This window comes from Carcharodon carcharias, chromosome 5 (genome assembly GCF_017639515.1).
Source record: "Carcharodon carcharias isolate sCarCar2 chromosome 5, sCarCar2.pri, whole genome shotgun sequence".
Taxonomy (NCBI): Eukaryota; Metazoa; Chordata; class Chondrichthyes; order Lamniformes; family Lamnidae; genus Carcharodon; species Carcharodon carcharias.
Window position 1 is genome coordinate 133056091 of NC_054471.1, and position 12829 is coordinate 133068919.

The 12829-nt window shown below is 41.8% G+C and overlaps 1 protein-coding gene across 4 annotated transcripts in view; it reads right to left on the minus strand.

The window, feature by feature from the left end:
* Positions 1 to 12829, minus strand: part of dcbld1 (discoidin, CUB and LCCL domain containing 1) — a 119373-nt gene that overhangs the window by 16725 nt on the left and 89819 nt on the right. For 3 of the 4 annotated variants that reach the window (XM_041187294.1, XM_041187298.1, XM_041187296.1), the window contains exons 9-10: positions 10954 to 11078; positions 10479 to 10626 (exon numbers count right to left, since the gene is read on the minus strand). In XM_041187294.1, the coding sequence (XP_041043228.1) occupies positions 10479 to 10626; positions 10954 to 11078 (273 nt within the window). The remainder of the gene's footprint in view (positions 1 to 10478; positions 10627 to 10953; positions 11079 to 12829) is intronic. The other variant, XM_041187295.1, reaches the window with a different exon arrangement.

The following is a 12829-nucleotide window of genomic DNA, read 5'->3' on the forward strand; positions in this document are numbered from 1 at the left end:
CTTGAGAAGATCTAATGTCCTCTCTACCACCGCCCAAGTGGAGGCATGACTCTTATTGTAACGCTTCTCGGCCTCTGTTCTTGTGGCGGAGAGGCATCATGAGCCACCTCTTCAATGTCCCTTGTCACCCAGCAGCATCCATCCAGTCGGGCTGGAACACTGAAGAGCCTTGGCACCTGGGAATGACTCAGGATATAAGCATCATGGGAGCTGCCAGGGTACCTTGCACAGACTTGCAGAATCTGCGTCCTGTGGTCACACATTATCTGCGTGTTCATGGAGTGGAATCCTTTCTTGTTGATGAAGGCACCCAGCTCACCCGCTGGCGCCTTGTTGGCCACATGTGTGCAGTCGATGGGAAGCCAGCGATCATTGCAAAGCCTCTGGCTCACACTCAACTCGGCTGGCCTCGTCCAATGGTAAAGAATAAAGGTCAGTACAGAGCGGCAGTCATCAGCTTGATGCAACTGTGGACAGCTGATGGGACACACCACACAGATCCCCCAGTGAACCCTAGGAAGAGCCAGAGACATAGAAGTTGAGGGCCACTGTGACCTCCAAAGCCACGGCCATGGGGTGTCCACCCACGCAGTCGGAGCTGATCTCCGGCCCAATCATCAGAGAAATGGAGGTCACTGCCTCCCTTGAGAGGTGAGGCCTCCTTCGGTTTTGCACCTCAGACATATTGAGGTAGCTGCATCACCACCTGTGAACCCTGGCAGCAGGATAGTGACATCTTCTGTGGCCCCTTCCGCCTTGGACTTCCTGCTGGCCCTGCGTCCCTTGTGCCTGCACCTCTCCTCCCACAGGTCCCTCCCCTGAAGGCTGCATTGGGACACCTGGCCTTCTCTAACTTCTGCACTTCTCTACCTCCTCAGAGGAGGTGCCACCAGCGGAGACCACTATCCCCATTACCAGGGTAAGGGAAGGCTGTCTGATACATGGTCTGAATCCTTCTGGGGCCTTGGAGACACCAATAGGTCTTGAAATGAAGCCTAGAAATGCTAAGAATGAAGCTCAGAACTGAGTTGAAGCTGTCAAGTTCAAAAAAGCAGCCAGCAGCAAGCTATCTCCAAAACTCCTCACTACTCACACTGGCAATGCTACTGACCCTTTTTATCCCACCCTTGAGTGATGTTTTTGAAATTGTCGGCTGCCCGCCTGCCCATTCGGCCTGTTCTAGTGGGGTCTGTGTCTGTGTGTGTGTCTTAATTGGATTAAAGCCAGCTAGTCTGGTGCTTTGATGTATTGCAGTTTTGAGATGTTAATTAGATAAACGTAAGGCGGGTAGAAGGTAGAGTGTAAATTTGCATTTGTTAGAAGAAACCGTTCAAGATTGCGGGTGAAATCTTACACCTAGCTAGAAGATGCCAAGCAATGTGTTTATTTTTTTCAGCTTACTAATAAAATTGGTGGGATGAAAGGGTGTTAACGTTGGAAGAGATAAAATTAAAAGCCTAGTTATATAATGGAAAATTTACACTCAAAGAGAAAGGTATTTATAAAAGAGAAAATTTTACACTCGAGCAGGTCGGGCATGTACTCGCATGCCGATTGAAAAATTGTGGCCACGGCTCCTAGTGTAGGGTAATTGCTTATCGGAATTTTGAACTTCCCAGTCAATTCCTGTGCAGTCCTTGCATGTGGACCTCTGGGCAGGGGGTGGGGGAGGGTGTCCCTTAGTGCAAATTCTGGGGTACCTCTTGGGTATGACCACCTGGAATACATGGATGAACCCTCCATTAAAGTGGCAGACACATGGATTTACATTGAACAAATTAAATATTCATATAATATTGAATGGAGAAATTTACATGGTTGATATTCAACTAACTTTCATCAACAAAATGCATCCTTCATTTTTTTTAAAATAAATTGACTAGTTGTTTGTATTTTGATGCTCAGTGGTGCTGCACATGGGACATCAAAGCTGAGTGTAGTATTCGGTTAAGCAGGGACAAAGGGCAGGGAAGAATTGCATCCTGCTAGTGAAGAAGAATAGATTGGTGGGGGAAGGGGAAATTGAGAATGGAAAGTGGACAGGGCGCATTAGAGAGACATGGAAGACAGGAAGAGGAGAGAAAGGGCAGGAAAGTGCAAGGTATTGAGGGGAAGATGAAAAAAATGGGGAAAAGAAAGAGACAGAAGTGGGAAGAGGTGGCAGCGGCAGTTAACTCACAATAAGATGTGGGTATTCTGCAATGTCTTTTCAATGGTAGAGGGGAAGGCATGGAAAACTACCCTCCCCTCCCTGAGACCTGGACTTCCTTCTCAGGAGACGGGGAAGGGTTTTAAAAAGAGGGAGTTTGTGTGGAAGTGTCCTTCTGCCCTCCCAACCACCACTTACTTCCTTCAGGCCTTCATTTGATTTCCAGCAGGAGTGTAGTGTGTCAGATCAGCTCCCCTTTTTTCCCCACTGATATCAGACAGATCTACCTCCATAAAACAAGCTCAGATTCCAATCTCAGCAGCACAAAGGTTTGGGGGGGGGGTGGGGTGGGGTGGTGGTGGTGGTGGGGGGGGGGTGGGTGGAGAGCGGGGGAGTGGATTCTGCTCCCAAAATCATTCCCACTTTTGCTGTCAATATAGACATTGCAATTTTGACTGCAGCTGCCCAATTCAGACTCCTCACACAGGCAGCATAAGCCAGGTACTCAACTCCAATGAGTGATACTTCTTGAGGAGATAAAAGCTCAGATCCACAAACAAAGACAAGAGGGAGTTCAAAACTCCTGGTGGAAAGTGGGGGCATTCTGTATAACCAAATGAATAATTTTTTTTTTCTGAGTTTGAAACTTTATCTGGCTCTCTCTCTTTTAATATCTTTAAAGAAGTTTTTAATCCAAAATCTAGGGGCAAAATCATCCCAGAATTGCGCTAAGTGCGATAGCGGGCGTGAGAAACGACATTTTACCCGTCAGCCGCAATGGTAGGTTTTCACACCATATTGCCTGCTCTCCACATCATTAATTATGCAGCCACAGGAAACATGCCATCTCACTGGCGGGTGGCCTCTGAATCGCCTGCCACACCGCTAACTCACCGTTTCCTCACTCCTGGTACCATATCTAAATTGCAGCCCCGCACACAGTTCTCAATGCTTGCAGCCCAGAACTGCTCCAGTGAAGACATGGCCCTGAAGCTGATGTTTGGCCTCCTCCCCATATTGTCCATTCGTGCTGCCAAATACACCCACCGCCAACGGGAGCAGAAAATTCCGCCCTCGATCTGTCATTACTGGTAAGACACTTGGTGGACGGGGTGGTACACTGTGTGCTGACGTTTTTCAAGATTTTACAGTTGGGGAGTCTGTTTTCTCAGATTTATACATATTAACACTTAAGTTTCCTATTACTGTGTCCCCAACCAGCATAGCTACTACTGTAAGTACATATTGACACATACCAATTAATTCTGCCATAGAAGATTTTAATAAACTTTGAAGTGGAGCTTTTCAACAAACTCAGTGTTAAATGTGGAAATAGAATTTTATCCAGATTTTATTACTGAAATTAGTGAAAAACCTTTACAGCAAGGCATTAGATAATTAAAGCAGCACTGATTAAGCATCCGAGCAAATGGCCTTTGAGAATTTGTGAATAGCAATTCGGACACAATTGTGTCAATGCTTAACTATCCCACCACATGGGTGATGAGGAGTGTGGGTTGGCTGCCAGTTTTACACACCACATGATCTTCAATGGAAAGGAAAGTCCATCAGTTGGGCTGTAAGCTGTGCAGGCAATCTACTGCTGCCCATTACCATTAAAATTGAACTCAGTGATTTTCCCACCCATCAGGTCTTTGAAAATCCTTAGGGATCCAAACGCTATTGCTAAGATGAGTCAGAAGGGCGCTGAACAACAGTGGTGGATATGGATTGTTTATCAAGGTTTCTGATTTAGAGTACACACCATTTCCTGAAGAACACAGATAGCAGCTGGACTGACAAGTTTGTCACATCTTAGACCAGGGATTCTTGGCTGACATCATGCAGTAATTAAGTTATCCAGTGAATATTTAATCGATATTATGGTTAGTGTATTACTTGAGAACTAATTTCAATAGGTCCCTAATTAGAATAGGGTATCTAAAGCATGTGAGAAGACAAGACAAAACCACTGGCACATTCTGTGGAACCAAAAAGGGGTTGCAATGATGTCAGTGCACCTGGCAACTGCAGCTCTGTAATAGACTAATTGGTTGTAAAATTCTTTGATTATTCCAGGGTGGTTTGCAAGGCAAGTGCTACATTTTCTTATAAGAATATTCATGGCAAAAAATAAACTATAAGAACTGGACAATTACTAAACAGGAAGTCCTTTAAAAAGTAACCACAATAAAACGTTCAACAGGCCAACATCCATATATTTTGACAGAACTTGCCGCCATCAGAACAACTTTAAAAATGGGATTTTACTATGAAGGTGACTTAACCCAACTTTGACAATCATCAGATACTCAACTTCTGTATTTTTATGAGTTACAGGAAAATCTGTAAAACAAAGCTAAATATAAAGTCCATGGCACCACAGGTGGCTCAGCTTCACAGTGGGGGGAGGAAGAAGAGCAGAAGACCAATAGTGATAGGGGATTTGAGAGTCAGGGGAATCAGACTGGCATTTCTCCGGCTGTAAATGTGACTCCAGCGTGCTTTATTGTCTCCCTGGTGCCAGGGTCAAGGATGTTATGGAGTGGCTGCAGGACATGCTCCTGGGGGGACAGTGAACAGCCAGAGATCATGGACCACATTGGTACCAACGACATAGATAGGAAGAGGGTTAAGGTCTTGAAAGCAGATTTTAGGGAGTTAGGAAGGAAATTAAAAAGCAGGACCTCAAGAGCAGTAACCTCAGGATTACTCCAAATGCCATATGATAGTGAGCATAAGAATAGGAAGATTGAGCAACTGAGGAGCGACTGAACACATGACTGGAGAATTGGTGTAGGAGGGAGAGCATCAGTTTTCTGAGGCATTGAGGCCGGTTCTGGGGCAGGTGGGACCTGTACAAGATGGACGGGTTACATCTTAACAGGACTGGGACTGATATACTCGCAGGGAGATTTGGAGTTCTACTGGGGAGGGTTTAAACTAGCTTATCACAGGGATGGGAACTGGAGGGGTAGCTCAAATTGGAAGGAAGTAAAGCTGGTAACAAGAAATAGAAAAGTAGCAAGCAAAATTAGAAGGCTGGCATCAATTAGGCTTAGAATGAAAAAAAATGTTAAAAAGACAATGTTAAGGGCACTCTACCTGAATGTACGCAGCATTCGCAACAAGGTAGATGATATAAAGGCACAAATAGAGGTAAATGGGTAAGATCTAATTGCCATTACGGAAACGTGGCTCCAGGGCAACCAAGACTGGGGACTGAATATTCAAGGACACTTGACATTTAGGAAGGACAGGCAAAAAGGAAAAGGTGATGGTGTTGCACAGATAATAAGGGATGGGATCAGTACATTAGTAAGGGAAGATCTCAGATCAGAACAAAATGTGGAATCTGTTTATCTTTTGCCAAGAAACATTAAGGTGCAGCAAACATTGGTAGTTGATGTTTAAAGGCCACCAAACAGGAGTGATAGTTTTTTTCTTATTCATTCATTGGATATGGGCTTCATTGGCTGCGCCAGCATTTATTGCTCATCCCTAGTTGCCCTTGAGAAGATGGTGGTGAGCTGCCTTCTTGAACCACTGCAGTCCATGTGGTGTAGGTATACCCACAGTGCTGTTAGGGATGGAGTTCCAGAATTTTGACCCAGTGATAGTGAAGGAATAGCAGTATATTTCCAAGTCAGGATGGTGAGTGACTTGGAGGGAACTTCCAGGTGGTCGTGTTCCCATGTATCTGCTGCCCTTGTCCTTCTAGATGGTAGTGGTCATGGGTTTGGAAGGGGCTGTCTAAGGAGCCATGGTGAATTCCTGCAGTGCATCTTGTACACACTGCACTACTGTATGCTGGTGGTGGAGAGAGTGAACATTTGTGGATGTGCTGCCAATCAAGCAGGCTGCTTTGTCCTGGATGGTGTCAAGGGTCTTGAGTATTGTGGGAGCTGCACTCATCTAGGCAAGTGAGGAGTATTCCATCACACTTCTGACTTGTACTTTGTAGATGGTGGACAAGCTCTGGGGAGTCAAGAGGTGAGTTACTCATTGCAGGCTTCCTAGTCTATCACATCCTGCAGTGTGATAGGGATGGTTTTCGAGAGCAGTGTGTTCAGGAACTGACTAGAGAGACAGTATTTAAATGGCTAGTCCAGTTCAATTTCTGGTAAATGGTTACCCCCCAGAATGTTGATAGTGCGGGATTCACTGATGGTAATGCCATTGAATGTCAAGGAGCGCTGGTTAGATTCTCACTTGTTGGAGATGGTCATTGCCTGACACTTGTGAATGCTACTTGCCACTTCTCAGCCCAAGCCTGGATATTATCCAGGTCTTGCTGCATTTGGGCATGGATTGCTTCAGTATCTGAGGAGTTGCGAATGATGCAATCATCACTTCTGACCTAATGATGGATGGAAGGTCATTGATGAAGCAGCTGAAGCTGGTTGTGCCGAGCACACCATCTTGAGGAACTCCTGTAGTGACATCCTGGTGCTGAGATGTTTCCTGCAGGTCAGTCAGATAAGGACGCAAATTTCCTTCCCTAAAGGACATTAGTGAACCAGATGGCAATCAACAATGTTTTCATGGTCATTAGACTTTTAATTCTATATTTTTATTGAATTCAAATTCCACCACTTGCCGTGGCAGGATTCAAACCCAGGTCCCTAGAGCATTACCCTGGGTTTCTGGAATACTTGTTCAGCAACAATATCACTACGCCATCACCTGGCATGGTATTAATCAGGATATTAGAGAAGCATGTAGCATGGGTAATACAGTGATCATGGGTGACTTCAACATGCACATAGACTGGGTAAATCTAATGAGCACTGATGCTGTGGAGGATGAGCTCTTGCAGTGTGATAGGGATGGTTTTCGAGAGCAGTGTGTTCAGGAACTGACTAGAGAACAGGCTATTTTAGATCTAGTATTATGTTTTGAGAAAGGGCTAATTAATAATCATTTTGTAAAAGAACCTTTAGGGATGAGTGACCATAATCACAGAATTTTAACGGCACAGGAGGCAGTCTCTGCAGCAGCAATTACAGCACTTAAACGTTCCTTCAAGGCACAAAAACTCAAAAAGAAAAGTCAGTCAACTGTGGCTAACAAAGGAAGTTAGGGATTGTATAAGATTAAAAGAAAAGGCCTATAAAGTTGCCTGATATAGTAGTAAACCTGCGGAGCATTTTTAGAATACAGCAAAGGAGGACCAAGAAACTGATAAAGGAAGCGGGAATAGAATATGAAAGTAAACTAGCAAAAAACAAAAGACTGTAAAAGCTTCTATAGATACGTAAAAAGGAAACGTTTGGCTAAGACAAATGTGGGTACATTACAGGCAGAGTCAGGGATGACGGAGAAGCTAAACAATTATTTTGTGTCTGTCTTCACTGAGGAAGATACAAGGAATCTCCCAGAATTAGAGATCCAAGGGAGTAGGGAGAATAAGGAATTGAAGGAAATTAGCATTAGTAAGAAGGTTGTATTGGAGAAATTAACAGGACTGAAGGTTGATAAGTCCCCGGCGCCTAATATTCCACATCCCAGAATGTTGAAGGAGGTATCCATGGAGATAATGGATGCACTGGTGCTCACCTTCCCAAGTTCTATAGATTCTGCAATGTTCCCTGAAGATTGGAAGCTCACCCCACCACCTAAGAAAGGGGAGAGAGAGAAAACAGGGAACTACAGACCAGTTAGCCTTACATCAGTAGTAGGGAAAAAGCTGGAATCTGTCATAAAGGATGCGATAAATGGACATGTAGATAACAGTGATCTGATTGGGCATAGTCAACATGGATTTATGAATGGGAAATCATGTTTGATGAACCTGTTGGAGTTTTTTTGAGGATGTTACTAACATAATTGGTAAAAGGGAGTTGGTGGATATAGTGTAATTGGGTTTTCAGATGGCTTTTGATTAAGTCCCCCACAGGAGGTTGGTTAGCAAAATCAAAGTGCATGGGATAGGAGGCACGGATTAAGAATTCATTAACAGACAGAAAACAGAAACAAGAATAAACGGGTCATGCTCACAGTGGCAGGCTGTGACTAGTGGTGTACCACAAGGATCAGTACTTGGGCCACAGCTGTTCACAATATATATCAATGTTTTGGATGTGGGGACCAAATCTAATATTTCCAATTTCGCAGATGACACCAAGTTATGTGGGATAGTGGTGTTGTAAGAAAGATGCAAAGCGGCTTCAAGGGGATTTAGACAGACTTAGTGTGTGGGAAAGAGCATGGAAGGTGGAATATAATGTGGAAAAATGTGAGGTTATCCACTTTGGTAGGAGGAGCCAATGTGTAGAGTATTTCTTAAATTGTGAGAGACTAGAAAGTGTTGATGTACAAAGGGAACTTGGTGTCCTCGTCAATAAATCACTGAAAGTTAACATGCAAGTGCAGCAAGCAAGTAGAAAGGCTAATGGAATGTTAGTCTTTAATGCAAGAGGATTTGAGAATAGGAGTGGTGGAGTCTTGCTTCAATTGGCTAGATCGCACCTGGAGTAGTGTGTGTGGTTTTGGTTCCCTTACCTTAGGAAGGATATTATTGCCATAGATGGAGTGCAACAAAGGTTCATCAGACTTGTTCCCAGGATGGTGGGACTGTCCTATTAAGAGAGATTGGGGAAACTGGTCCTGTATTCGCTAGAGATTTGAAAAATGAGAAGTGATCTCATTGAAACCTACAAAATACTTAAATGAAACACACGATAGACACAGGAAGATGTTTCCCCTGGTTGGGGAGTCTAGAACTAGAGGACAATTTCAGAATAAGGGGGAAGCCACTTAGGACCAAGATGGGAAAAATTTCTTTGCTCAGAGGATTGTGAATCTTTGGAATTCTCTACACCAGAGGGTTGTGGAAGCACAGTCATTGAGTATGTGTAAAACAGAGGTTGACAGATTTCTAAATAGCAATGACAGAAAGGGATATGGGGATAGTGTGGGAAATAAGCATTGAAGTGGATGATCAGCCATGCTTGTATTGAATGGTGGAGCAGGCTCAATGGACTGAATGGCCTATTCTATGTCCTAAAGTAGCATCCAAGCTTTCAATGGCTGTTTCCCTTACCAGTGATGAATTTGTGCATTAAAGCAACATGCAATGAATAGTATCCACCAAGTTATGGGATGGAATCTTATTGCAAAGGTCATGTTTTTCCAGCTAAAACACAAACAACTATAACATAATTTCCATCATCTTTTTATGTTTATCGTTCTTAGTGGATTTTATCCAAATTTCCATGTTCTTAAACATAGACCAGCGTCCTTCAAGTAAAAAATTCAAAAGCAGGAACTGCTTCAGTAATTTTGCAGTGAGGCCATTTTTGAAATGCAAAGCGCCTATCTGTGCCCAGACTTCCATTAGTCTCAAATGTGGCAAACTGAAAATACTTTTCAGGCATGCTTCACCAGTATCACTTAATAAATGTTTTATGACGGATGTGCAGACATCCATCAAAAACTTTTAAATGCAAATTCCTCTTTTGGCTCACCCTTGATCAGCATCCATGTCTCATGGATTAGGCCCCATCTGCCTTCTCAGTTTTACCTAAAATATTCTATCACACTCTTCGAAGAAGGGCAGAGGGGGGTTCTTCTGATTTTCCCGCAAACATTTATCCCTTTAATTAACACCAGTAAAGCAGATTATGTGATAATTTATATCTGCTGTTTGTGGGACCCTGCTTTGTGCAAATTGGCTGCTATTTTCACCTGCATTACAAGATACTTCAAAACTACTTAATAATCTGTGACACACTTTTATACTGCATGTCGACATGTAAGGTGTTGTACAAAGATACTTCAATAGCAAAGATAATTGGGCAGAGTCTCAGAAAAGCTCTTGGTTGGCTGTCACCTGTTTTGCGTTACTGCCCAAGAAGAGTTCCTGTCCCTATGTTTATAGCACAAAATAAGTGTGCGTTTAACCTTTATTATTTCAATCTCTCATTCTTAACAATATAGAAGTAACTTGAAGTTTCCTTAAAATAAAAGATCTGTAAAATCCTTCAGCGTAGTCAGAAATAGAGTAGGCACTTCATTCAAAAGTCATTATTTAGCTGTAAAGTGCTTTGGGACATTCTGAGGTCGTGAAAGACACTATTATAAATGCAAATTTTTCCTTTCTAATGGTCTATGAACATCAGGTAATTAAGTCAAAAGAACATTCACACAAGATTCATGATTATTATACAAATATTGCAGGTATAGTGATAAAAGATTGATTTACTGGAAATATAATTAGAAACTCTACGTCATAATGGACTGATCGATTTTCGTTAAAAATGAGTCAATTTCATGCCAATGTGTCCTTCACATTAGGATTTTCTAATTTGAATCAAAATGTACTCACATTGTACTTGCTGGCATCCTATTAACTCCACTTTCATGGCTATTCTCTGAGTCCAGCTTTGTGGAATGACACGAATGTAACGTGCAAAGATGGCAGGGATGAAATTATTGCGGGTCAGTTGACAGTAATCAGTATTGCCCTCAAATATCTGCAATTAATATTTGTGTTACGTTTTGAGAAGAGCATAAAACATTTTAAAAATACCCTACATATCACTACTAATATCACTAAGCATGAGCAGCTATAGCTTTAGAACATAAAGAACATACCTATCTTTGCTTATAGCAGTTTAATATTTGAAAATTTTAAAATAAAATACATTATAATCAATGCCTACTCGCACAAATATAGATTTCCAGAAGTGTTTTTTTTTAGATAATCTCAATCAAAATGCAGTTAATTTAAACAATGAATAGCTACGATCAGTTGAGAGTTCTGAACTGATGTAAATCCACATTTTTCCAAACATACTTACCCGTTCAAAATTGTTGTTGCTTTCTTTGTAAACCTTCCATTTTTGACCATCTTCGCTGAAGGACACCTTATAAGTCTCTACGTAAAAGAGAAAACGTGGAAGTGTGGAACCTGTGGTTATGATTCCTGAAGAGATTACAAAACAATATAAATATACTATTTTCATTGACAATTACATTTTGCATAAATATGTTGGTATCGTGCATATTCTTTGGGGGAGGCCATTTAGGACTGAGATGAGAAGGAATTTCTTCACTCAGAGGGTGGTGAATATTTGGAATTCTCTGCCCCAGAGGGTTTTGGAGGCTCAGTTGTTAAGTATATCCAAGACTGAGATTGATAGATTCCTATATATTAAAAATATCAAGGGATATGGGGATAGTACAGGAAAATGGTGTTGAAGTAGAAGATCAGCCAATGATCTTATTGATTGGTGGATTGGGCTCAAAGGGCTGAATGGCCAACTCCTGCTCCTATTTCTTATGTTCTTATGTTCATTAAGTGTCCATAGGGTTAAATGATTTAGAAGAGGTGATACAAAAATACGAATTACCTCTTCTGAATTTTTAATATTGCATTATTTTGAAAACTTACAATGTAGTCATGCTACATAAAGAATTATCCTCAGATTCCAAATAAAATACAGTAATGGAGTAATTACCAGTTACATCCTTGACCTTCTCTACTCAAAGACCCACTTCTGAACTCGATGCATGATTAGCATACAGCTATTCAGCTCCAAGTCAACCATACTTTCTTCATACTATTCATATTCTGTTCTACATTTGGCTCAACTTCAAATTAAACCATTATACATTTATTCCACACAGCTGTAGGAATTTTTGGCACAGTGCATGCTGCACATCATTTGGAAAGGGAGGTAGGGAGAGAAGGAACTGATGGTCAAGTTAATTTCTTAAGCATTGTCTAAAATAATGGCATCACAAAGATTAACATTTTTCCAAGATTAATTTCTGAAAGGTTACCCAGGAAATATTTAAAAAAAATGCTGGAAGGATTTACCAAGTAACGCAGCATTTGTAAAGGAAGGAAAAAATGTTGATGTTTAAGGCAACATTATGAACATACTGCAGCAATTTCATCATTTCAAATCAATAATACTCAAAATAAAACTAGAATCTCTAATTACACGTAGTTTCCTTCAGGCTCTCGATGGAGTCGTGCGAGAGGTTAGAGGGATTTTTTTTTAGTATGTAACAGAGTAAGGAAGTCTGGGAAAGGAAGAGTAACTTTTGATATTGGCCTCTGAGCAGCATGTCTGACATCATTCCTGTGCAACTGCTATGTTTGCCACAAAATACAAACATGCCAGACACATTACACCTAATGCACTGTTGTACAATGCCTGTATTTGATTGTAATTCAGCTTGTTGTAGGAGAGGGACATGATTCCTAAAGGTAGCATATTTACAGGATAACCATTTATTTAAATGACAATATTATCTGCAGTGTGATTCTTTACAGACAAAATAAAAACGGACTCATACATCACAAATTGTATAGGATCTGGAGGATAATTTTGTGCTTTGTGTTTATCTATTACTGCAATACAGCAAATTCACTGAAGTAACATATTGCATATATAAAAACAAAAAACTGCGGATGCTGGAAATCCAAAACAAAAACAGAATTACCTGGAAAAACTCAGCAGGTCTGGCAGCATCGGAGGAGAAGAAAAGAGTTGATGTTTCGAGTCCTCCTGACCATTCAACAGAACTAGGTGAATCCAAGGAAGGGGTGAAACATAAGCTGGTTTAAGGTGTGTGTGTGTGTGTGTGTGTGTGTGTGTGTGTGTGTGGGGTGGGGGGGTTGGGTGGGGGGAGAGAAGTGGAGGGGGGTGGTGTGGTTGTACGGAC